General features: G+C 36.0%; 1 protein-coding gene across 2 annotated transcripts; it reads right to left on the bottom strand.

Annotated features, from left to right (window-relative positions):
- Positions 1-547: 547 nt before the first annotated feature.
- Positions 548-26,748, bottom strand: MIOS (meiosis regulator for oocyte development). Of its 2 annotated transcripts, XM_084896949.1 has the most exons (12): positions 26,484-26,748; positions 25,506-25,625; positions 22,783-24,124; positions 22,355-22,453; positions 17,036-17,290; positions 14,605-14,774; positions 11,521-11,586; positions 10,124-10,282; positions 6,086-6,238; positions 4,661-4,865; positions 2,085-2,214; positions 548-1,043 (listed from the first exon to the last, which is right to left on the bottom strand). In XM_084896949.1, exons 3-12 carry the CDS (start codon positions 24,074-24,076, stop codon positions 947-949), a joined length of 2,628 nt encoding a protein of 875 aa, XP_084753075.1. In that variant the 5' UTR covers positions 24,077-24,124; positions 25,506-25,625; positions 26,484-26,748; the 3' UTR covers positions 548-946. The 2 variants fall into 2 exon arrangements, with proteins under 2 accessions (XP_084753075.1, XP_084753076.1); XM_084896950.1 differs by lacking the exon at positions 25,506-25,625 and having other exon boundaries at positions 26,484-26,572.

Here is a 26,748-nt window from a genome sequence, read left to right as displayed (position 1 = left end):
ATTTGAGGGTAGACATACTGACAGATTGCTGAGTGGTTGATCACATATAATCTTGCGCAGACTTTGTGTTCAGTAAAATGCTCCCAAATGACGAGCATAAGATGAATTAATAGGAAGAGAAATCTTTAAAAGCAAATCAGGACATTGATAAGCAAAAGGCTGAAACTGAAATTTTATAACATGTTCCCATGAACTGATATAATTTTTTCTCTTCAGAAAATTTGTAAGATACAGTCTTAATTTTGGCTTTCTAGGAAGAAAATAATGGTCTGTGCCAAAAATGTCTTACCTTAAAAATGAAAGTACAAGGGAAAAGAACTCCTTGGGGGGGGGGGGGGGGAGAAAAAAAAATATATATATATATATTTTTTTTTCCTTCAAGGTATGGTGTTTTTATATATATATATATATATACACACACCATACCTTGATAAAATTATTCTCCAGTGTGGGGTAGAAGTTCTCCAATTCTAAATGTAAAAATCCAACACTTAATTTTATCTGAAAGGAGACTAAACATGAATGAGTTTAAATTATCATCTGAGTCACTGAATTGATCATTTTAATCTATTTTCAAAGTGTACTGATTTTATTGGAAGATATCAACTTTTAGCTTGGAAAATAAAGGTTCCAGGTCTGTTCTTGGCTATTCCAAAAACTCTGCTTTTTTATAATTTCAAAAAAACCCTAGAAAGTTGTTCCAAAGTGAACTTTTTCAACCTATTCAACAGAATTCATGAAAACACTCTGATATCCATTTCAGCAGCATTTGTCTCCATGAAGCACATCAAAATCATCCAGACATCAAATTGCTGATTTGATAGAATGATTTATTTTTCCATTATAGGAAAGTCATGAGTGACTTGTTCTGAGGTATGTTTTTGCGCTATGAAGGTCATCTATTAGAAAGCTCCACACTTGAAGGTTCTTCTGTAGGTGGTAACATTTACGGCTGGACAGTCTCTGCAGGCACCAGATTCCCTGTTGTATCCAACTGCATACATTTACACGTGCATGCAGACACAGGACACTCTGCATGGTCCCTAAAAGAATAGATCAAATAACAGTTAAAAATCTAAATTAATACACACAGATATATACATACATAGGTACATATGTACATTTTTTTTTTAAATCTGCATACCTATCTATGTCTATAATGCAATTTTTCAAAATGATACTTGGGAAAATATAGCAATTCAAATCCAAAGACAAAAACACATTAAAAGCATTAAATTAGAAATTTATGCCACGCTGACATGGGGCGAAAGTTACTAAAAACTTAAATGGCTTTGTTTTATAAATATACAATAAAATATGCATCTGCAGTTATGAAGGTGAAGGGATATGGTCAACTTTAAATTAAAGCCAGTGTGACAAAGTAAGTGTAGAAGCTATAGCAATATAAAAGAGTGTAAGGCCACTAGCACTGCTCAGTGTAAAAATTAATTATGGTCTTGAAAATCTCCATTGCATGAGGTACTTACTACATAACAGCTTATTTAGAAGATAACTGATATATACTCTATCATTTAATTTATAATTCAATTACATATTACATATAGTAGGACCTCCAGTTAACTATGAAAAACTGTAAACATATATTCCCCCCAAATAAAGCAAAATAATGCTATTCAAACACTTAATCCATATTTAAACTACTTATTATATGTTTAATTTTATAAGATTACAAAGGATATCTAATAATAGAAATGTTGCCGAAACCGGTTTGGCTCAGTGGTAGAGCGTTGGTCTGCAGACTGAAAGGTCCTGGGTTCGATTCCAGTCAAGGGCATGTACCTTGGTTGTGGGCACATCCCTGGTAGGGAGTGTGCAAGAGGCAGCTGGTCGATGTTTCTCTCTCATCGACGTTTCTAGCTCTCTCTCTCTCTCCCTTCCTCTCTGTAAAAAATCAATAAAATATATTTAAAAAAAGAAAAGAAATGTTGATGCCCCCTTAGTTAACTCAGGTGACAGGAAAGAACAAATTCATCCTTTAGCTGTATAAACCTGAAGTATTTAAAAAGCCATCAGCTTTATCTTCTCTAACTCCAAGCCTATTAAAGAAGGAATGTGATTATTACCTGAACCAACTAAGCATATGTCCAGCATGCCCACCATGCCTGCAATTATGACACCATGTGAACCAGTTGTTAAATTGAGCTAATTTTTTGTCCTTGCTCAAGTCTACTTTTTCATCTGATTTGGATCCTCCTATGGGTTAAAGAAAATGATCTTCAATAACTATATTATAATATTAATTCAAATTTTCTTAAAAGGTATTCCAGAAGCTATGTCAAAATACAAATCACATATCATATTGAAAGAAGCATCAAACAGACTGTCAAACTACAGTGGGAAGGCAGGGGACGGTCTGGGGGGTAAAAGATCAACTGAAGGACTTGTATGCATGCATATAAGCACAACCAATAGACACAAGACATTGGGGGGAGGGGGTCAGTGAGGGCAAGTGCTGGGAGACCGTGAGGAGTCAATGAGAGGGGGGAAAAAGACCTATGTACTACTATTTGTAATATCTTAAACAAGGAAAAGGAAAGGGAAAGGGGAAAGGAAAAAGGGAAAGGGAAAAGAAACATAAGACAAGAAATAGTAATTTTAATGCTAGTATCTAGTTAGGTTGAAAATATACTAAATAACAAGTTTCCTTACATCTTTCATAGCTAAAAAAACACTTGAAAAATATAAGGTATCAAACCATCTAAGAAGTAATCTGAATTAACAATTTTAGAGAAGTAACTGGTAGCTTAAAATCTTCCCATAAAGAAAAACACCAAGCCCAATTTACAAGAGAGTTGTACTAAACAATAAAGGAACAGGTAATTTTTACCTATACAAACTCTGTCAATGAATTGGAAAAGTGAAGAAATCTCTCAAAGAACTCTATGAAGCTGTCATAAGTTTGCTAACAGAATCAGGCAAAAATAATATAAGAAAGGAAGATTAAAGACCAATCTCTCTCCTGAACAGAACATAAAAACCCTAAGTAAAACATTACCAAACAGTATTATTTAGCATTTCTACTCATAGGTAAGTACACTAGAGAAACTCTGTACATGCTAAACAAAGACATGCAGGAATGTTCATAGCAGCATTGTTCGTAATAGTAAAAATCTGGAAGCAAACATGTCTATAGGTAGCAGAGTGGAAAAACTGTGCTACAGTCATTAATGGAATACTAAATAAGAATGAGAAAGGAATAAACTATAGCTACATTCATTAGCATAATTAACACTAAAAAAACAAACAAACCCCAATGTTAAGCAAAAAAGCTAAATCAAAGGATATAACCCATAATTCATTTGTATGGAATTTAAAACACAGACAAAACTAAACATGTTATAAAACTATACAGACAGGCTAGAGATTGAATAACACAGTTTAGGATAGTGGTTACCTCTGATAGGAGGAAAGAGGTGAGACTAGGCAGGGAAAAATAATCAAAGGCACTACCAAAGACAATGACATATTAAGTAGGCTAGAAGACTCATTGATGTTTGTTTTATTACAGTACATGACATACACATTCCTATCTGTTACAGTGCACAGTGAGTTCCATTTTCTATTTATCAGTATTGGGGCTATAAAAAGTGAAGAATATGAAATGTATAAAATGGAAATCTTGATTAAAATTTAAATTGAAAGTAATAAGTGCATTTGAAAACATAATGTATTGCCTTTATTTGTTTAAAAAAAAGGCATAAATTGAAAAATAATTACTCAGCCAATGATACCAGCAAATCTCTTTCAAAGATGTTAATGTAACAATAAAGCAGGCTACTTAAAATGAATGAGCTGCAGACTAGAATTACCAAATTTCATAACTATGAAGGATCGCCCCATCCAACACTTTATATGAAAAAGAGCTAACTTAACTCTAAATTTCAGACATTGAAATGTCAGAGCTGTAACTAAAACAGGTATTCTGACATCTTATCCAATTCTTTATTCATTATACCAGTGTGCCAAATATAAAAATGATTTAATTAAAATGTTTGCCATAGTATCATAATTGAGTTATATAAATAACTGGAATATTTCTAGCCACTGGGTACATTATATTCAGTTATCCACTTTCCTCAAATATTTTTTTTGTATGTTACCAAAAGCGGTAAACAATAATTCTAATACTTCCAACCATACATATAATACTTGCTAGGTAACTAATAAATATTGCAGGAATAGCACTAAATCCTACAAGTAAAGGAATTTTACTTTTAGATTAATACGTTCTGTATTTCACAGGTAGATTCTGAAAATGAAATAAGAGAAAATGTGCAAGTGCTTTGAGACTATCAAAAACTCTTTATGCATTAAAGGTAGTTATTAGATGAGGGCACACTGACTGAATATAATATTTGAGGAAACCCCTCTTAGAAAGAGTGACAAGAAAATGAAATAACATTATTTAATATTTAAGCTCTTCTCAGTTCAAATTGGCTAGAATTTGTGAGATTACCTGAGATATCCTGGATATAGATTTTACTTTTAATGTATAGATTTCATAAACCATAGGGAACAAAAGCCAGCAAGTGGTTTGCTCTTAGAATATAAAATCAAGCTCGTATTACTTTTATTTACATTAGATCAATTATGAAAGAACAATTTCAGCACAGAAGAGAATATTAGAGAATTATCATACCGGGACAGCTCGAAACAGGTGTTCCCATATTAATGAGACAAAGTGCACATCGAGGGAGGGGCTTTCGACAGCCAGGGCAACTTGTGACTTTGGATTTCGTTGGCGAGCCACTGACCCCATACTGACTAAAACCTCTGCCCTGATGAGGCACAGTTGAACAACTGTAGGAGATAGACTTGCCACAGAAATTGCAACTCACAAACACCTGGAAAACAAATAGAAGAAATTAAAGTATAATACAAACTTTATAAATAAAAAATTCAAAGTTTGATCCTAACAAATTAAAATAAATTTTAAACATTATTTTGAATTATAAAATAATTTATCTGCTGTTTTATTAGTAGCTCTTATTTAAGATTTTCACTTAGCAACTACATTGAGAACTTTCAGTTACCTTTGTTTAGTTATATTCTTCCTAATGCCACTAATATACTGTATAAAGAAAAACTTGGCAACATTAGATCCTAACATTTTAGAAATAATAATGAGAGTTCACATTAGATCATAATATTTTAGAAATAGGGACTCAGAGACATTAAAAATGATTTCTGATCCAAAGTTCCATGATATAATCTCTTGTACAAAATTTTCTTATAAAGAAAACACTCATTTCCTAAAGTAGGAAGGATTTAAGGATCCTGTAATGGTAAATAGTTAAAACTTGAGAGTAATAGCATTAGTAACCATCCATTTTGCTTTAAATTGAACTCCTAGGTTCTTAAAGACTTATCATATAGATCAGTAACAAGTATTATTACATAATGCAATTTTACTAATACTCAGGTTGTTTTAATAGCAGCAATTTCTCAACTTTCTAAAATAAGAGAACAGCACCATCCAGTGCTCACATTGAGGATATACCTGATATTTAATGTCTGAACTTACTCTGTATCTTATGTCTTGTGCTTTATAAGATAATTCATTTCATGTTTTTTAAACTAATGCAAAAAGAAAAAATTTAAAATGTCCATGTGCAAGCAGACATACATCTATATACGTACATACTGTTAAAAAAAAATCCTGCCTTATAACACATAAATAGTGCAGAAAAATAATACATAAATGAAATTTATAAGACCATAGAGTTGTTTAGATTCTGAAAGGGCTTATTAGAATATACTGGAAAACCTCAGCCAGCCCTAGGATTAATTTAGTTTTGCTTCATATCCTCTAGGCCTGCTGTGGTTTGCTCTATCTTACTAAAACTCAAGCCACTAAGGTGACTGTTAGAAAGTGAAAGGACCCACACAAGTGTAGTTTGGGATAAAGACATCAATGTGAACTCAATATAGGCAAAAGAATGAGCTAATCATTTTATTAAAATGGATTCTAAATGCAGCCTACATAATATGCTACAAACACTTTTAGTTTTGGCTAGACTATGCGGTAGATGTTATTTGATTCTCTCCAAAGCAATATACTTACCTGTGCTAAAGGCTTGGAACTGGGATCCAACTTACTCCGGTGAATATCAAATTCAGCTCGTTTGTGCCAAAACCTCCAGGCATCTAATAAATTTCTATAATTCTCAATCCAGTACTGAACTCTTTCATCTTTAAGAACATCTAAAGGAGAACCCTAAAAAGAAAGCATGAATATTTTAGTTGTTTAAAAATGTCCTGGCTAAACCAGAACATTCTAGGTAACATGTGAGTACAAGTCACACAAAGAAGAAATAGGCCTCCTTCTGCCAAAAGCTGACTCTTAATGAGGATAGAGATAAAATAATTATAGGAACCTCCATTAATTTACTTTAAGCTGGTCTCTACTAATGACAGAAATAGATAATATGTGTACACACACACACACACACACACACACACACACACAATGTAGATATCATTAGACTGGCCAGGGAAGGATAAAAAGCTTAAAAATCCAAAAGCAAACAATTCACCATCCTGGTTAAAAGCAGTAAAAAGTGACGTGAATACTCTTTGTCTCAGCTATCAAGATTTCTGGGTTCACAAAATCTGTTTACTATCTGATCCAAATACATACTAAAACTACTTAATCAGATTAAAAATAATCTGGTCCTTCATTATCTAGCAATGTATTATGAACTGATATTCTATTTTGTATACCTATTTATCTGAAAGTTAAACCTGACTATTCTCAACTCTTACCCCCAATTAAAACATACATTTATTACCTTAAAAATTAAAAAGAAAAAGCCAAAAATATTCTTAGTTCTTATGTCCCCAAGACAGTACAAAACATTTTATTTTCCTTAAATTTACTTTAGATTTTTTCTCATTAGTCATTTTAATTTCTTGCCAGTAAGTCTCTTCCTAAAGCTGTATTTTCCCTGGCAGCTGTCACATTTCACATTTCACCAGTCGTTGCTTTGTTTTCACAGAATGCTTACAGGCCTGTCCCACATATATCTCCTTAACTTACAAAGAAAGGATGATATGTCTACCTCCAGTGATGCTCCAGCATCAGTGTGAAGCCCAGTTTTCCCAATTCTAATTGGGAGCCAGATAGAAAACTAAACTGTTAGATCTTAGCATGCATCTTACTTATGGAAATAGAAAGATACCTACCACACTTAATAAAGACTATCTTTACACATTTCATTAAAAAAGAGCATATCTATCACCTATTAATTACTGGTAGGTAGTAATTTCCATTAACAGAGTTCATCTAACTAAAGAAAAACTGTTAGTCAACAATTTCATTTCTTTAAAAAGTAAATATCTACTCTAGTCTTAATTATTATATGAGCAACTAGTTAGAACTAAGTACTAAAGTAGAATACAAGCCCTGTTTTGTGTGTTGTTGTTTTCTAAAGAATTCTTCATACCCCCCTCTTGCCTCTTTCATAGCAGTAAGGATAAACTAAGAAAATTTGATCAATTCATATTCAGTAAGTCATCTCTAGATTGCTCCCCTTAAAACCTCAAGTCAAACTCTGATAAAATCTGTAGAGGAAACAGTTCAGTGATTAAGTCTGTCCAAATCAGAAGAGCGGGCAGAATACCCTGGGCTTTCTATAGACTAGGGGTGTCGAACTCAATCAGAGAAGGGGCCAAAATCTAAAATCCAGCCTAAATCGCAGGCCGAATGGTTTACTGAACAGTCATAAACTGACAATGTCATAAACTGACAGCGGAGTGCAGTGATGACAGCGTGATGCAGGCCACATTGCAAGGCCTGGCGGGCTGGATTTGGCCCTCGGGCCTTGTGTTTGACACATGTGCTATAGACCCATAGTAACAAAATGTAAGACCAGAGTGAGCAGCAAGTAACTTCTAAAAATAATAACAAAAATTCTTCAGGAAAAGGTAAAAGAACCAAGAGCTTTATAATGTACTGTACATAACATGCAATAGTAAATTAAAAATCACTAGATATATAAAGACACAGGTAAATGTGATTCAACGTTAAAAGAAAAAGATTGCCAATAGAAACTAAATCTAAAAAATTCCAAATGTTAGAGCTAGCCGACATACAGTTATTGGACTCATTAAAAGACTCAAAGAAAAATGGTGTTTTAATTAGTGAATAGATAAGGATCTGGGCTAAAAATGTAAACTATACAATAAGATTCTAGAATGAAAAAGCACAATAACTGAAATTAAGTATTCCCTGGAAAACTTAACATGGGAGAGAAAGTGACAGACAAGGAATACATGAATAGCATTAATCCAATTTGAATAGCAGGGGGGAAAAATGGAAAAGAACCTCAGATACCTATAGAGTAATATTAAATAACTTAATCCTATATAATAAAGAGGTAATATTCTAATTGACCATCACTCCAACACACTAGATGGCCACCCCCATGTGGACACAAGATGGCCACAACAAGATGGCCAGCAGTGGAGGGCAGTTATGGCGATCAGGCCTGCAAGAACAGACAGTTGTGGGCGATCAGGCCTGCAGGGGAGGACAGTTAGGGGTGACCAGGCCTGCAGGGGAGGGCAGTTGGGGGGGACAAGGCCAGCAGAGGAGGGATGACCAGGTTGGCAAAACAGGCTGGCAGGGGAGCAGTTAGACATCAATCAGGCTGGCAGGGGAGTGGTTAGGGGGTGATCAGGCTGGCAGGCAGAAGTGGTTAGGGGCAATCAGGAAGGCAGGCAGGTGAGCAGTTGGGAGCCAGCACTCCTGGATTGTGAGGGGAATGTTGACAGATGGACATCCCTCGACGGGTCCAGATTGGAGAGGGTGCAGGCTGGCTGAGGGACAGCCCCATCCATGCACTGCACAAATTTTGTGCACTGGGCCTCTAGTATTTATATAATGGAGACCAAGAGAAAAGAATGAGATTGAAAAAATATGCCTGAAAACTTCCCAAATTTGATGAAAAACACTAACTTGCAGATCCAAGAAGCTCAGCAAACCACAAGCAGAAAAAATAGGACCACATTAGGGATTAAGGTTAAACTGCTAAAAATAAAAAAAGAAAACCTTGGAAACAGTTCAAGGAAAAGATAAAAAATTACATAGGGGACAACATATTAATAGCTGACTCATCATCAGAAATATTGGGAGGCCGGAAGACTATAAAACCACGTCTTTAAAGTGTTGAAAGAAAAATAAGAACAAAATGGTCATTTAAAATTAAACTGGGAGAATCTGTCTCCAGTATTTCTGTACTATAAGAATTCCTAAAGAGAAGACCAAAGGAAAAGAAGACTAGATAAAATTTGTATCTATTGGTCTAAACCACAGGTAGGGAACTTTTTTTCTGCCAAGGGCCACTTGGATATTTATAATATCATTCGAGGGCCATACAAAATTATCAATTTAAAAATTAGCCTGCTCTAATCAAACATATTATTAGCTCACTCCTAATGCCTTGACAGGACCATACCAACAGATCTCACAAGCCTTATACAGCCCATGGGCCAGACATTCCCTAGCCCTGATCTAAACAGTACCAGGAATTGTAAATAAGTAATAAATAAATATAAAACCCCATGTTTTTGTTCTTCACATAACTTACACAAATGACAACTAACTGTTCAAAGCAAAAATTGTAACACTCAACTTTGGAGCTTATAACATATGTTGAAGTAAAATATATAACGAAGGACAAAGAAGGGGTGTATAAGTATAATTACACTGTTGTAACAATTGTGGTATGTGAAATATGAAGCAAAGTATAAAGTATTAGATATAAGGTATGAAAAAGAAAGGATGAGGTAGGAAGTCTGAGTATTAGATATGACATGTGAAGTATGAGGAGGTAAAATGTTCACTAATGAGTTAAGGATATACATTGTTAGACCTAGAGCAACAACGTCTAAAAGAAAAAGAAAAAGAGAGAGAATGAAAAGGGGTTTTGCTACAAAGCCACTAGATGAAATAAAACGAAACACTGAAATATTCAATTAGCCTGAGAGAAGGCAGGAAAGGAATAGAAAATAAAAGAAAACCAAAAAAATGGAAAACAAATAGCAAGATGATAGCTACCATCTTTTCCTTAAGACAGATGCTGCCACACATTGCACTAACCTGTAACATGCAGTAACTTGCTGTTTGGACATCTCCAGTCCTATCGACATAACTCTCCATTAAGTCCACTCCATCTTTAGTAAGGCCTGTAAGCAGAATTCCTTCCAAATTTCCAGCCTCTTTCATTTCATTGGTCAACTTTTCGATGTATCTATTTAACTGGAAAATTCAAAGTAAATTTTCTGAAGCAATCCATTTCATTTATCTCTTGTCCTTCAAAACTTCTACATTATGGAACAATTTTATTCTTAATGCAAAATATTGTAAAATAAAAGCCCCTACAAAAATCTAGATGTATGATCTTCTAAGTCTTTGCATCTAATATAAATTACAATTCAGCATTCATGATCATAAAAAAAAAAAAAAATTTTTTTTTTAAAGGCAAGGCATTTCTGTGTTTGATAATCCTATATACTAAAAGGGTTATATGCAAATCAACTGAATGGGGGAATGACTGGTCACTATGATGCACACTGACCATTGGGGGCAGATACTCAGTGGAGGAGCTGCCCACTGGTGGTCAGTGTGCTCCCACAGGGGGAGTGCCGCTCAGCCAGAAGCCCTGAGCTGAACTCATGGCTGGCAAGTGCACAGTGGTGGTGGGAGCCTCTCCTGCCTCAGCGGCAGTGCTAAGGCTGTCCAACTACTGGCATAGTGGGGAGTGGGCCTAAGCCATCAGTTGGACATCCCCCAAGGACTCCTGGACTGTGAGAGGGCACAGGCCTGGCTGAGGGACGCCCCCAAGTGTTCAAATTTCATGCACCAAGCCTCTAGTTATTCTATAAAGACTATAGAGGGTTTACTGTTAAATTTAAAGAGAACTGTCCTTATTATTCTGCAAAGTTCTTGCTGCCTATTATAGTAGGATGCAGTAGAATCATAGAATCTTAGTAGAAAGGGAACCTCCAGATTATAAAAAACAATCATCTCTTGTAAGGTCTTCCCAGACTTCATTCCTCCCCAAACTCTAGTCAAGATTTCTCTATATTCCCCCAACATTATTTTCATTATTATAGCACTTAGCATTGTAATACTAGCCATATATGTATTTCTCACTATATATATAGCATATGTATTCAGTACCTACTTACTGCATTAGAAAACAGAGGGATCCCTTTATAGCATCCCTAGGAGGTGAGTTTAACATCTTTATCTACTGACCAATCTCAATCCCCAAAACAGAAATAAACTAAATATTAAGTAAGCATTATTTTAAAAAATAAATTTAGTTATCATATACATTTATAATATTTTAATCTAATAGATTATTTTCTTTTCAGAGGGATTTATATATACATATATAACTCACTCATACATATATTTATAAAGACCAGTTTCTCAATCCAGTAACAATAAATATTAATCACTTCAAACATGGAATTAAAGCTAGTTCTTACCTGAGTATCACTAAGGAATTTACAAGCAAATGCCACTCTGTCACGGACAGCAACTTTGTTTTCATACTGAAAAGAAGAGAAAAAGCAAGGAGTTACTTGTAGGTGCTATGGGTTTTAAATATTTGAAGACTAAGTATTTTATGTACATAAAATATAATTATATTTTTAAAGATATTAATAAGTTATTGTGTATATATTGGCAGAACCACTGATTCCTTTTTTAAATGCCTTTTTTAAAATAAAAGAAATTTTCAATTATGGTTGACACTCAATATTGTATTAGTGTTAGGTATTTACATACTTTATGCAGTGATCCCCCATAAGTTTAATTGCCCACCTGACACCATACATAGTTATTTCAATATTATTGAGTATATCCCCTATGCTGTACTTTATATCCCCACAATGATTTTGTAACTATCAATTGGTACTTCATTAATCTCTTCACTTTTTTCATCCAGTCCCCCAAGCACCTTCCATATGGTGACCATCAGTTTGTTCTCTATATGTAAGAATGTTTATTTTGTTTTTTAGATTCCATATGTAAGTAAAATCATATGGCAGTTATCTGACTTATTTTATTTAAGATGACTAACAATATAAGTTAAAGTTCTATTTCTGCTCTGCTCAAGTTATTGTCCTTATGAAGTAAAATTTTATTTAACTGAACAATTCAGTTAAAAAAAATTCTAGTTCAGCCTTATAAATCTCTAACAGAAAATATAAACAATGATGTACAGCTTGTCAAGTTTAAGATGCCATGTATTCCGTGCATCACAGAAACTAGTTTGGGGGAAATATGAAATCTTCCTTTGGTTGATAGTTAACCAACAAGTCTAGGAAATCTGTGAATTACCAGTGAATATATTAGTATGAATATACGAGGACAGAATTTAGAAAAAAAAAACAACAATAACACATATTTCTAAATACAAGCTGGTAAGTTTTAAAACATAACCTTTATAAATTAAAAACACACAATTTTGTGCCTACAGTAAAATACTATTAGGTGGTTTGTGTCAAAATTTTCAGAGGCATACGATAAATACTTAAATTTGTGTGAACTTGTCAACACTGTAAAACAATATTTTGAAAAATGTTTACTATGAATGAAAGTACAATTCATTTTGTGTTAAGTAAAAAATTGTTTAAAGGTGGAAAAAATCCTATTTCCATTGAAGTGAGTCAGTCATTCTAAGAATTATATTTTTCCTCCTTTAAACAAAACACCACTTTAGTTGATACCTATCTTAGTACGTTTTCACAAATATAAAATATTTTCTAGGGTTCTGCACTAAAGAGGGGAACATGTTTGATACAAGCTGGATATAATTTTTAGTTTCTGTTTCATGTGTTAAAATTTTTTTATCTGAAAAGAATTATAAATATTATCTGTCCCATTTTACAACTGAGACAAAACTAAAATCCCAAAAGTTAAGATATGTGTAGCAGAGCCAAAATTCAGACCTTTATCTTTTGATTTTCCAAGTCAATACCTTTCACTAGATTACTGCAAATTAACAATTTTTAAAAAGAAAAACATTAATTACAATTATTTACACATAAAGTATAATTAGGTACACTCTTAAAATAGTTTGGAAATCTGAACTTCCTACTCAAGATAAGGTACCTCTACCTAATAAACCAAATTTAGCTATATGAAAAGAAGGGTCTTTATAATAGGTCACTTAATTTAAAATACGGAATTTAATATTTAGACAATAGACTTCTCTATCAATTTAAAATTTGAACAATCCATTTATTTTCTAGTCCTTATCATTCTCCCACATTTCTTGAAAATATCATTTTATTTCTCCAATATGCAACATTTAAAATCTATTTAACAAAAAAGAGTACTAACAGTAAAAACAAAAAGAACTCCAACATGCTCTCGAATATTAACTTGAGTTGTCAGAAAAGCCCAATTCCAAATTATTTAAAATGGACAAAATCAATAAACTAAGGAATTGCAAAGATGGACACTAACATTTATTAAAATTTTCATTCAGCCGAAACCAGTTTGGCTCAGTGGTAGAGCGTTGGTTTGCGGACTGAAAGGTCCCAGGTTCGATTCCGGTCAAGGGCATGTACATTGGTTGCGGGCACATCCCGGTAGGGGGTGTGCAAGAGGCAGCTGGTCGATGTTTCTCTTTCATCGATGTTTCTAGCTCTCTATCTCTCTCCCTTCCTCTCTGTAAAAAATCAATAAAATATGTTTAAAAAAATTTTTTTTTCATTCAATAAAATGCATGATTTTATAAAATTTTAGGGAATAACATTTAAGTAAATTATTCAAGAAATGTAGATTTTATAAAAAATGCTATAATTTTCAAAAATAAAGTTAACTTTCATGTTAGAAAACTCTTCTTGGTGCTAGAAAGAAGCCCAACAAAACAAGGAAAGTTGTGGTACTGATGTGAAGTTTAAAACTCAAAAACTACTAGTAAAACTGATAAGCAAATCTCACTTTATTCTTTCTTTCCCAACATTGTGATAAAGAACCTATATGGTTATTGTGGTCATAAGTGATTAAAGCAGAGAGAGAGAAAAAAAAATGAAAATACCAAATAATGAAAAAATGAAATAGCCACTATAAGTAGTGTGATCATATAATTTATCTTCTAAACTAGATCATGTCTGAGAATGATAAATACTAAGATAAGATGTGGTCATCCTAATCATGTGTTGATCATGTGTTAGTTCACTGAACAAAAATAAGAAACATGCACACACTTTTAAAAATTATATTTCAATATAAAATTTACGTTTACATAGTTGTAGAGTTCTGGAGCTCAGAACTTAGTTCTTAAGCTAAAGGTTAAAATTCTATTCCTTCTATGTCTGCAAATTATATTACTAAAATTATTTTAAAAATCAAGTTCAGTTTACTATCAGCTAACTCCACGTTGGCAGTCACATTCATGAATAGCTGCTCCAAAGATGTTTAAGATACTTTATTTTAAATAATAGAAAATGCATCAAACTGTAACAATATTTTTATACAACAGACATTTGAAAATTTTAACAAGCTGGATAAAAACTCCTATCTTAAAAAGAGAGCCTTATAAACAGAAATTAGCTTACCAATACTCCATCATAAGATCCTGCTTCACTTGTCAGAAATGCAAACATGACACACAGATATGGGTTGTTTAACTGTAATCGTAGAGTGCTGCACATTTCTCTCCAAAGGGAGTTCTTCTCATCAGTATAACCTGATAAAGCCATTGCTACCACATTGAGATTCAGATCACCTGCATATTAAAAAGACAGCTAATCAAAGTGTCAAAAGCTTTATAATACCACCATCTTTCAGTTCTTAAATCATAAACAAATAAAGGTCAGAGATAGAATTTTATATGCAAAAAAATAACCTCACTAGAATATGGGTTTTGATTCAGGCTAGAAAATTTGAAAAGGACCACAAGTAAAAATTTCCATTCTTACAAAACTTGTGTCCATATTGCAAACCCTATGAACGACAAGTACCTCTTCATTTTCAAGTCCTCATTCCAGGCAGGTTCCTACAACGTATATTACTACTCAGGAACTAACGTTGAAAAGAAAAGTGAAGCCACCCTACCATTTCAAAGCATTGATAGTAAATATTGCTATAAAATTATTTCAAAATAATTTTGTTCTCCTATTCCTAAATACATAATGCATATATTTATATGTTTTAAATACAAGGTAATAAAAACCAATATTTCAGCATTCTTATTATAGTATTATGCTTTTAAATTTTCTAGGGCAAAACTATCAATCAGTATTACCACATTTGAAAAAAAGCATTTGTTACAAATACTCTTTTAAACATTTATTCTTAAAAGTTTATGTGGCTGTTAAGCTGATAACCTAGAAGTCAACACTATGTCTATCTAGACTTCTAACAAGTTTATCATCAAAAGAGAAAACTAAATTGACCTTTAATTTTTACTCTTTAAGTATTTTTACACTCTATAGTACAATAAAACTGTAATGGTTTCTAAGTGGACCAGCAAATAGGAATTAAGTTTCCTGACTACTCAGAAATAATTTGCCGAGTATATTAAAAATCAGTAACTCTATACATCTTAGGCATTTCCAAGTGATATGAAAACAACTGAATTTTTGGGCCCTTGTTGGGTAGCTCAGTTAGTTAATGTTGTCTTGATATACCAAGGCTGTGGGTTCAATCCCTGTGCTGGGCACATACAAGAATTAACCAATGATGCATAAATAAGTTGAATAAATTAATGTCTGATTCTCTTTCTCTTCCTCTCTAAAAAAAAAATAAAATGAAATCAATCAATAAAAATACTTTAAAAAGAGAAAAACTGAATTTCTGAATTCAGCTTTCTCTAAGTATTCTTTTGCAAAATATAAAACTAAAACTTTATCACATTTTGCTGTTTATTCCTTTCTAAAAAATATTAAGTGGGAATTATATTTAAATCACCAGACTCAAGTAGAAAAACTGCAAATCAAAAATATCATTTTTTAAAGAATCTACAGTCTAACTAAAAATGGGTACAGAATTTCCTAAAAGTCAACCAATAACTATTTAAAAAATTATATATATATAATCTCCCTTAGCAACCAGTCATCCAAACAACCGGACAACCAGCTGGTCACTGTGACACACACTGACCACCAAGGGGCAGCCGCTCAATGCAGGAGCTGCCCCCTGGTGGTCAGTGTGCCCCCAAAGCATGAGTGCTGCTCATGGGCGCCAGACACCAGACACATGGCTGCTGTGTGCAGCTAGAGCGGTGCCAGCCTCCCCCGCCGCCGCAGCAGTGCTACCAAGTGGCGGCAGGCACTGCAGGACAGGGATGAGTGGGAGCGGCGCAAAGCCCAGCCTGGACTTGGGCTTCTCTCGGGCTGCCTGCCGCATCACACACTACTATATCCCCCGAGAGGGCCAGATTGCAAGAGGGCCAGGCTGAGGGACCCCAACAGTGCACAAATCTGTGCACTGGGCCTCAAGTATAAAGTAAAATACACTCAAATGTTCACCATAAAAATGCTTGCAAACTAAAGTAGTCCTAATCTCCAAGAAAATACATTTTAAAAATGAGCTATTTTTAAAAGAAAAAACTGAAAATGGACACATCTGAGCATTCCTTAAAGGACAATTTAGACACTTTCCCCCACCTCTCCCTAACCTTCCCGCTGTAATTTGACAGTCTGTTTGATGCTTTACTGCCTCTGTATCTATCTTTTTGTTCATCAGTTTAGAATGTTCTTTATTATCCACAAATGAGTGAGATCATGTGGTATTTTTCTTTTATTGACTGGCTTATTTCACTTAGCATAATGCTCTCCAGTTCCATCCAGGTCACATTTTCTTTTTTACAGACTTAATCCAAGGCATAAATAAAAGGGAAGAGCTAACATTTATAGAGTACTGTGCTAATCTCTCTTTCAAAAAAATTTAATGAAAATATTAACTGATTAGTTTTTTTAAAGTTGTCAGCATCTTTTTTTTAAAGGAATCGATGAACTGCAAGTACCGTAGAATATAACCCAATACCTTTTTCTGAAGATGCCCCTTCATTCAGGATTTGGATTGCTCGTCGAATATCCAAGTTGAACAGTGCCACAGCAGCGGCTCTCTCCCATTCCCCTTCTTGTACCAGGGAGTTCAAAAATGGCCCTACATCTACATCTGTTCCTTTCTTAATCCATCCACAAAGCTGTAAAGCTAAGATTCTTTCTTCATTTAAATTCTGTATATCAGTTTGCTTATCCAATCCACTCCAATTATGTCTAGTGTTTTCCACCATTCCTAAAATGAGAAACATTTTTATATTAATTGCTTTATTATTATTTTTATAGTAAACTTATTGAGGATACATTGGTTAATAAATCATCAGAGGTTTAAGGGGTTCAATTCTATATTACCTGCATATTGCATTGTGTGTTCACCACACCATGTTATGTCTCTTTCCAACACCATTTATCCCTCTTTCCACTCACTTTTGCCTCCCCCAACTCTCATTTCCCTCTGTTAATAACCATATTGTAAAATTTTTGAAATTTAAAAAGTTAACTAATACACTTGAAATTACTTATTTTTAACCTTACTACTGGAAACTGTTGACAGTATATGTCAAGGAGTTAAAGACGACCTCTGAAAAGAGAATTCCTGCCCATCAAAATGAAGAAAGCATTCTGCTATATTAGTAACAATAATGGAAGTTATTTGAGACAAAAAAAGAAATCACTTTTATCTTTAAAAAGTGAAATTTTAAGAACTATGAGAAAACTTTGAATAATTAAATGTTATTTTTCCAAATTTATATTGTTTAGATAGAATGTAATCATTACATTTCAGGTAAAACAAACTGCAGATGTACTAAGTATTTATTTTCATACTAGAGGCCCGGTGCATGGAATTCGTGCACGGGGATGGGGTGGGGATGGGTGGGCTATCCCTCAGCCCAGCCTGCACCCTCTCCAATCTAGGACTCCTTGAGGGATGTCTAACTGCCCATTTAGGCCCGATCCTATCTAAGACTGCTGGTTCCCAACTGCTTGCTTGCCTCCCATCTTGTCTGTCCCTAATCGCTTCTGCCTGCCAGCCTGATTGCCCCTAACTGCCCTCCCCTGCAGGCCTGGGTCTCCCCCAACTGCCCTTCCCTGCAAGCCCGGTCACCCTTAACTGCCCTCCCCCCTGCAGACTTGATTAACCCCAACTACCCTCTCTTGGATGCTTGGTCCACTCCCAACTTCTTGCCCCTGCTGGCCTGATTGCCCACAACTCCCCACCCTTGCAGGCCTGGTCCCTCCCAATTCCCCTCCCCTGCTGGCCATCTTGTGGCGGCCATCTTGTGTCCACATGGGGGCAGCCATCTTTGACCACATGAGGGCAGCCATCTTGTGTTTTGGAGTGATGGTCAATTTTCATATAACTCTTTTATTACAAGGGATTGCCCCTATAAATTTTGGATTAAACTCTGATATTATTATTTTTTAATATATATTTTATTGAGTTTTTACAGAGAGGAAGGGAGAGGAGAGATATAGAGAGGAAAGGGGGAGAGAGAAACACTGATTGGTTGCCTCTATATACACCGGACTAGGGATAAAACAGCAACTTTGGTGTGTGCTCTGACCAGAATCAAACCTGTGACCTTCAGACTCATAGGACAATGCTCCAAACAACTGAGCCATCTGGCCAGGGCCAAAAGATCCACTGTCTAATCACAACCCCAAAGACTTCTAGAAACCTAATTTCCTATGCTTCAACCTCATACTCTCTTGACCACTCATTTTTACTTAGCAGTCTTTTCCTCCAATTTTTCCTCTCTATTCAAGCTAGATTCCAAGGGTCAACAATCGAGTCGCTCTCTTAATTCTCCTGCCACACTGCCCTTTATTCTTTCCTCTGGTAAAGCAACATTTCCCCACAACCTTCCCATGTTTCTCAAGACAACTCTCTCTGCTCTTCTCCCCATCTTCTCTAGACAACCTTCTTGGTCTTTCTCAACAAGCAAACCTAATATATTGAGAAAACAGGAGTCATCAGGTAGCAAAGCCCTCAGCTCTTGTCACTGAACCTTAAACAAACTGCAAACCTTCTCCCTTTCCCTCTGGCTAATATGGAGGTGCACATACTCCTACCTAAAGCACTGGATCTCTTTCCCACTTATTCCTAGGTATTTTGCTCTTCACCTCCTTATCTCATCTTCAACCTCTCTCTTTGGGGTTTTTCCCATCAGCATTTAAACATACTTAAATTAATCCCATGTTCAAAACAAAAACAAAGCAATAAAAAGTCCTCTTTGACCCCAAACTCACCTGCTGCTATTACTACGACTGTATATATTTTTATCCTTCTTCATCTAGGCAAATTTCTTGAATTATGTAAAATGGATGACTTTACTTCTTCAACCTACTCTAAATTTCTTACCTACCCTAGATATCTCCATCTAGCTATCTCGATTTAACTTATTCCAAAATAAATCCTTATTCTCTCAAATACGCTCTTTATATGTGATTCCTATATAATTAACTGATACCAGTATTAAACCAGTTTCCTAAGCTAACTATATGTTATCTTTTCCTCCTCCATCCCCTTTATCCAATTAGTCATTAAATTGTGTCCCAATCTCTAACTTATCTACATTTTTCTAGCTCCTCTGCCACTAACCTTGGTAAAAACACCATCATATCGTTCCTGATTACTGTGGCTTTTCTGAGGTTCCTGCTATCAATCTTGATCCTCTTCTATTCATTCCTCACAGTGACAGCTCTAAAACACAATCTAATTGCCACTATTCTTTAAAATGTTTCCCCAGTTTCCCCTTATTACAGGATAAATCTCCCTAAATTATTACCATAAGTCCTGAGTTACATTGCTTACTTTTCTGATATCCATTCTTTCTTCACTTTCTCTCACATGCTCTGTTCCAGCAATACCTGCATATCCTATGCTCCTTCACCTTGGGGCTCAGGCATATGCTGCTCCCTGCCTGGACTTTGTCTTTGCCTTTGCCTCCTCCAGGAAACCTTCTCAATACCTACAAGTCAGATCAGGTATTCTATATATAATTGTCTTCTTCATGTTATAACTGCCTGTTTTAGCTATCTTTTTCAGTATCCATAATTGATATCTTGTTCATAATTATGTCTCCAGTTTCTATAACAATTCTTAGCACACAGTGAACAAGTAATAAATATTTGGTGAAATAGTGAGTAAATTTACATCATATTGTAGTAAGAATTAAAGTAACATGGAAAACGTGATTGGCATGATGTCTAATTCATAATAAGCACTAAATATATTTGCTACCAAAGTTTAAATATAGCTGTGTTTTATAATAAATTTGATTAATTATGGTGGACAAGATACCTCAATGTATAGAATTATTATGTGTTAACACATAATGGTATTTTATTAATACAATGGTATTAGAGATACCATAGAGAATAGAGTATGGCCAGATAAAAGATTGAAACCTAGGAATGCTATCTTTGACAGTCATTTCTTTACCTATTACTTTCAAGTTGTATAAACAAAAACATATAAGCCAAACCAAACAAAAAGCTGAAGGTCTAGCAATGAAAAAATCTTTCCAACAGTAGTTTTTTGTTTGTTTTTTTTTAGTTTGGGTGCAGACCATTTGACTTAAATCAAGATAATCAGTTTGTCCCTCCTGCACCAAAACCACAGATATTCCACCTTCCCTCTTGCATTTCCTCAGAGGTAGTTTGTTGGGTTTTCCTTAAAACATAAAAATATAACAAAAACAATAAATCTCAGAATAACTGAGAACGCAATGTTGCCTGATGTACTTTTTAGATAAAATACTAAAAAATTTATAAACTCCCTGTTAAATTCTTTGTAGCAATTCTAAAATCATGAACCACAGTATTCAGGCTCATTGATAGGGGTATTACAGTATATCTGTCCTTTTACTTATATTAATAAAAAAACAGAAGTTTTAAATTGAACTCACTCATTTTATTATTTATAATAAAAATTACTTTTTTTGGTGGAGTGCTAATGAGAATACTTAAATGAAATAGGTCATAAAAGTAGTCCACTGCATCTTTATCAATGTGAACTAAAGCAATTTTTGTGTGTGTTTTTTTTAATCCTCATCCAAGGACATGCTGAGAGAGAGTGAGTGAGGGAGGGAGGGAGGGAGGGAGGGAAGGAGTAAGAAAGGGAGGGAGGGAGAGAAAAGGGTATCAACGTGGGCTCCCCAACCAGGGATCAAACCCACAACCCAGGCACGTGGCCTGTCCAGCAATCTAACCTCCCTGGCAACCTTTCAGTGCATGTGACAATGCTCAATCAACTGAGCCACTCCAGCTGGACTGAACTAAAGTTGACAGTCCTTTTAAAAATTGTAACAGTTTAATCAAAATACTTAACCTATTAAAAATAGCATTCACTTAGTACGATTTGTATAGTATTGAAAGTTGTATTAAAATCTAAGTTGGATTTATTACTTCTGCTAACACTCTGACTAAATAATGTGAACTTTTCTAGCAGCTTGAATTAGGCCCAAATTTGATTGCTAACAAGAGCTAGATATGGAATCCTCATTTGGGGAGATGTCTGTAATATAACCTACAACTTAATTCCAATAAAAACATTAAAGAAGTCAGTGGGGGGGGGAAAGTAAGTTTGGCTCTTTTGTCCTCTTCACTTTATTCTTCAATAGTCTTATCAATTTTGCCGAAACCGGTTTGGCTCAGTGGATACAGCATCAGCCTGCAGACTGAAAGGTCCCACGTTCGATTCCGGTCAAGGGCATGTACCTTGGTTGCGGGCACATCCCCAGTGATGGGAAGAATGGGGGTACAAGAGGCAGCTGATTGATGTATCTCTGTCACCAAGGTTTCTAACTCTCTATCCCTCTCTGTAAAAAAATCAATAAAATATACTTTTTAAAAATAGTCTTATCAATTTCAATCCTATAGTAATTCACACATTCATTCAATCAGCAAGAACTATTTTAGGTATGGGTCCTTCAAGTGAGGCCGTACTTGGTATCAATTACATATAGACCTTGCCATTAGATAGCTAAGTGAAAGTAAGCAACAAAATAAAAAGGGGTTTCTTCAATGAGAAATTTAGTATTCATAAAAACAAAATACTATAATAAAATTCTAACTAACAACCAGGATCCTATAAATCATCTAATGTAATACCTCTCAAAATGGGTCTTCATAAAAAACAATTACACATTTAACTCAACAACTTACAAAAATATCTACTCAAAACCCAAGAGAAAAAAAAAAGCATTTATGTATACTATCCTGAAATAAATAAATAATGGGGAAATATAAAAGTACAAAAATTATGAACATATTGCAGAAAATAGAATTTTCTTACCCAAAGATGATTTTACAATTGATTTAATTCCTGCATAAACCAATGATCCTTTGTTGCCTGGAGATTTCTGGTCCATATCTTCTGTATACTGCTTCATGAGTATTTAAATGCATAGGAAATACTACTAATAATAGATAATAAAATATTTCAAAGCTAAATTTATTTTCATTTGAAGCCGATTTATAATAGGCGTCAGTGCAAACAAGGTGGTTCTACTCTATTATGGAGTTATACTTTCTTCCTCCTACACAATCTGCAAAAGCAGTATTTCAAGTTCTACAGTTTTAAACAATTTTAGTTTGTAATTTTAGCATTATATAACTTGTATTTGCATATTAGACATTCAGTATATTTACAGACTGACCTTTCCACAAACTTCAAGAACATTTCTATCTGATTCATCTGAAAATTCACAATACAAAGGATATAGTGCAGAGTATACCAGAGTGATTTGAGCTGTGGATCTTCATTTCCAGCTAAAATATGGTTTCTCCACACTTGTTCTGTATCAAGTCCGTACCTTGATAAAGCCCGAAGGCGCATCTTAGTTGCTATATCTTTTTCTAAAGAATTATCATTTTCTTCTTCTGTACATTCATACAAATGACGACCACAAGCCCACATTAAAGATGTAATTGGGCTCCAGGCAAGAGATATCCTTTCAAAAACAGTGAAGTCAGACATTGTTCGGTTGGGAGTTACAACTATCATTCGATTTTGACTTGTTGGATGCCAAGCAAAGGAAGCAATGTAATTGTCACAAGGTTGCACACTTCTTTCAATTATTGTGGGTTCAGTTTCATCCCCAATGGGAGTGGGTGTATGTTGCATATCATACAATCTAATAATATTACTATCCCTTGTTAAAGTGGCAAGCAGACCAGTCCTAGTTGGACACCATGCAACTTTTGTTAAGGGTTTTGGTTGCTCAGTCAAAGTCAAAACTGGCTTCTCAAATTTCCTAAGATCCCAAATTGCAACCTGACCTTCATAGAAGGAAGCAACACGATCATGGAAGTATGGGTCTACTGTCACCCCCTGAACAGCTTTTGTATTTACAAACATCTTTTGGCTTGTATTCCGAAGATCAAATATGGCTAGGTTACGATGCATACCAGCGAGGAGAAGTTTCTGGTCCCGTGGAAGCCAACAAAGAGAGAGACAAGCATCATTCTGTCCTAATTCATAAAGCGGTTTTGTTACTAATAATGTTGTTTCAGTTTCACCTGCTGAAAGTCTCACTTTCTCCATGGGGATTATATCAGGAGTATATTTGCTGCAGATATCCCAAATCAGCACTGAAAAATCAGCTCTATGTTTATCCAGACCAGCAGCAAGCCAGTTACTATCCAACGGATTCCATGCAAGAGTATTGCATTGTCGTGCATGCTTTGGAACAAATTCTTTTCCTATCAAATCTCTGAACTTTGAGTTGTGATCTTGACCAAGGCTTGTGAGTACAACTCGACCATTTGCTTGTCCAACGGCTAGGAGACATTCAGGATCATAATTGAGATACCAAGCAACACATTTCATATAGGGTGTATCTGAATTTATTGATAGCAAGGTAGCTGCAGAGTCTTCAGATAAACGTAAAGATCCAGCTTTGAGTTCTGAATTCACAGTAGATTCCACATGATAAAGGCTCAGTTCTGAGTCACATACAACAAATCTATCAACCTGGTGTGGTGCCCACAATATATCAGGTTTGGTACCGCTCATGTTTATTGATGTGTTCAAAGTGTCCAGTCAGGTCCATTCACTGAATATCTGTTTAAAAATGAAAAGTTTAAAATGTTAACAAAATATAATTCTAAGTTGAATAAACTATTCAGAAAGTCAGAAAATACTAGTATAGGTACTCTGTTTTTCAATGTATATATATATTTCTTGTATTTGCTATGAATCCAAAATAATACCCTATCTAATAAAAGAGTAATATGCAATTGACAGTCACTCCAAAATACAAGATTGCCACACACACACCCATTTATCTCTTGTACCCAGCTCAGAATTAGGCCCTTATTAGATACTTAATTGTTAAATGAAGTTAAATTTCAAAATGAAATTAACTTACTTGTTAAATGCTCCCTCTAATACTTATCACTGTTATCTCCAAGTTTTACCAATCTCCGCATCTTTCCACCCATTACCTCTGAGAAGCTGACTCCAGCCAAGAACAAAGTGCCCACTGTTATAACTATTCCAATGATGGGCAGGAGCCCACAAATAGCCACCTGAAGAGAGGATCACTCTAATACACTTTCTTTCTTTTATGCTGTAAATATTTATTAGGCAATTTCTCTGTTCTACACACTTTTCTAAATGCTATGAACACATTATTGAACAAGGATATATAAGGTCCCCGGCTGCAATAAACTGGATTGTGTCTCCCCAATATTCACATGCTGAAGTCCTAACCCCCCATGTGATTGTATTGTAGACAGAGCCTTAAAAGAGGTGGTTATGGTTAAATCAGATCATAAAGGTGGAATTCCGGTCTAATTGGTGCTCTTATATGAGGAAAGAGATACCAAAACTCTTCCCACCATGTGAGCACACAGCAAGAAGGCAGCTATCTGTAAGCCAAGAAGAGAGCTAGACCACACTGGCACCCTGATCTCACATCTCCGGTCTCCAAAACTGTGAAAAAGTTATTCTGTTGTTTAAGCCATTCAGTCTATGGTATTTTGTTATGGCAGCCCAAGCAGACTGCATTCTAGTGCTGAAGTTATGTCCAATCTTAAAGAGAACTTAAAAATTTAGGAATGAGAAGGAAGAGAAGCACCTCATGTACTAAACAGTAACTAACACAACAAAAAGAAGGAACAGATACTGTCAAGTAATGGTTCATACTCATGCCTTAACAGACGAAACCTCTAACTTGCAGGTATCCTGAGATCTGACCCATCTTCCTATCTCACTAAAAATTAATTGCTTAATAAGCTTACTTTTTATCCACACTTCCATCCCACATCCACACTCTTTGTATCAGGGGTAGGGAGTTCTTCACATCACACAGACGATGTATCACAACGATTCCCTTAAACATCCCTAGAACTGAATGTTTTTTAAGTGTTGGAGACATTGAAAAATTGGGGGCATAAGGGGTGGAACCTGCAATAATTACAGCTCACAGTTAGATCCTCACCTTCCAGTTTAACAAGTTAAGTGCTCACTTCCCATCAGTGGTGTCTGAGCGAAGGAAAGCCATGTTGCTTCTGTGTTCCTCAGCATTGTCCAACAGAAATATAGTGCGAATCATAGTTTTCTAGTAGCCACGTTGGGGGAAAAAAAAAAAAAAAAAGAAATGGATGAAATTAAATTTAATAATATTTTACTTAACCCAACATATCAAAAAAGTATTATCCCTTTCAATATGTGATCCATGTAAACATTTTTGAGACTTTTTTTTTGTTTGGGTACTAGCCTGGAAATCCAATGTGTATTTTATACTAACAGGTATTTCAGCCGCACCGGGCTACTGGACTGTGTGTGATCTGTAATACTAATCACGCTTTCACATGCGTTTTTTGTCGTTTTTCTACTTTTCTGACTATGACCAAAAAGCAACAGTAGCAGTTTCAATAAAGTCCAACCACCACCACCTTCTAGGGCCTATATGCACTGTACCTATATGCAAATTATCCTTAGAGTTATGCAAAAGGATAATTGCAGCTAGGCCAATTCGGCCAAGCTCACGCCGCACCGAGAGGTTTAGTTTACCCTTTTTGTGGAATTTTCATTGCTCCTCCCCCAGAGAACAGAGCGGACCGGTAAGTGTTTGGAATACAGCCAGCGCAGGCGATTCCGGGGGAGCCGGGAGCCTGAGGGCGGCTCCCACGCTCAGGGCACCGGGCGGACCCTCGGGTCCCCGGCGACGACGCCGTTCCGCACAAACCCGCCACCCCCGAGGCTGCAGCGCGGCCCAGGCGCCGGGAAGTCCCTGCGGGACCCGGGCGGCCCGCCACCCCCCGAGGCGCCCTCCGAAGCCCCGCGCGGTTCCCGCAGCGCGAACCCCACTCCCAGCGCCCCGGCTCCGAGGAGGCCCCCGGTCCGCCCCCGCCGGCCTTTCGGCGGCGCCCCAGATCCCTCCTCCAGGCTGGCCTTTCTTTCCGGCCACACTCACCGACTTAGGAGGCCGCGCTCCCGCCGCGGGAAGCACCCCCGACACGGGCAAGATGGCGGCGCGGCCCGCAACGTGGGCCCACCCGACTGGGACCCACGACCCCACAGCCGCGCCTCCGCGACGCGCGCCCACGCCTCAGGCTCGGAAGGGGAGTTCCTGGCCCACGAGCTCCGCCCCTTCAGGAGCCCGGGAGTGCCCTGCCCCGGAGCGGGGGCGGGGGAGATGGGGGAAGAGGGAACTTCTCAGAGACCCCGCCCCCAGAGCC

Source organism: Pipistrellus hanaki (assembly GCF_964339955.1).
Source record: "Pipistrellus hanaki genome assembly, chromosome: 10".
In the NCBI taxonomy this organism is placed as follows: Eukaryota; Metazoa; Chordata; class Mammalia; order Chiroptera; family Vespertilionidae; genus Pipistrellus; species Pipistrellus hanaki.
Note: the sequence above shows the minus strand (reverse complement) of the source record. Positions and strands in the feature narration are given on the sequence as shown.

Coding starts and splice junctions, on each gene's coding strand:
- MIOS (XM_084896949.1), bottom strand. CDS start 24,076: ATGAGCGGTACCAAACCTGATATATTGTGGGCACCACACCAGGTTGAT. Junction 6,239..10,123: donor CAAGTTACTGCATGTTACAG/GTTAGTGCAATG, acceptor CTTTCTTTTTAG/GGTTCTCCTTTAGATGTTCT. Junction 2,215..4,660: donor ACCTGTTTCGAGCTGTCCCG/GTATGATAATTC, acceptor TTTAACCCATAG/GAGGATCCAAATCAGATGAA.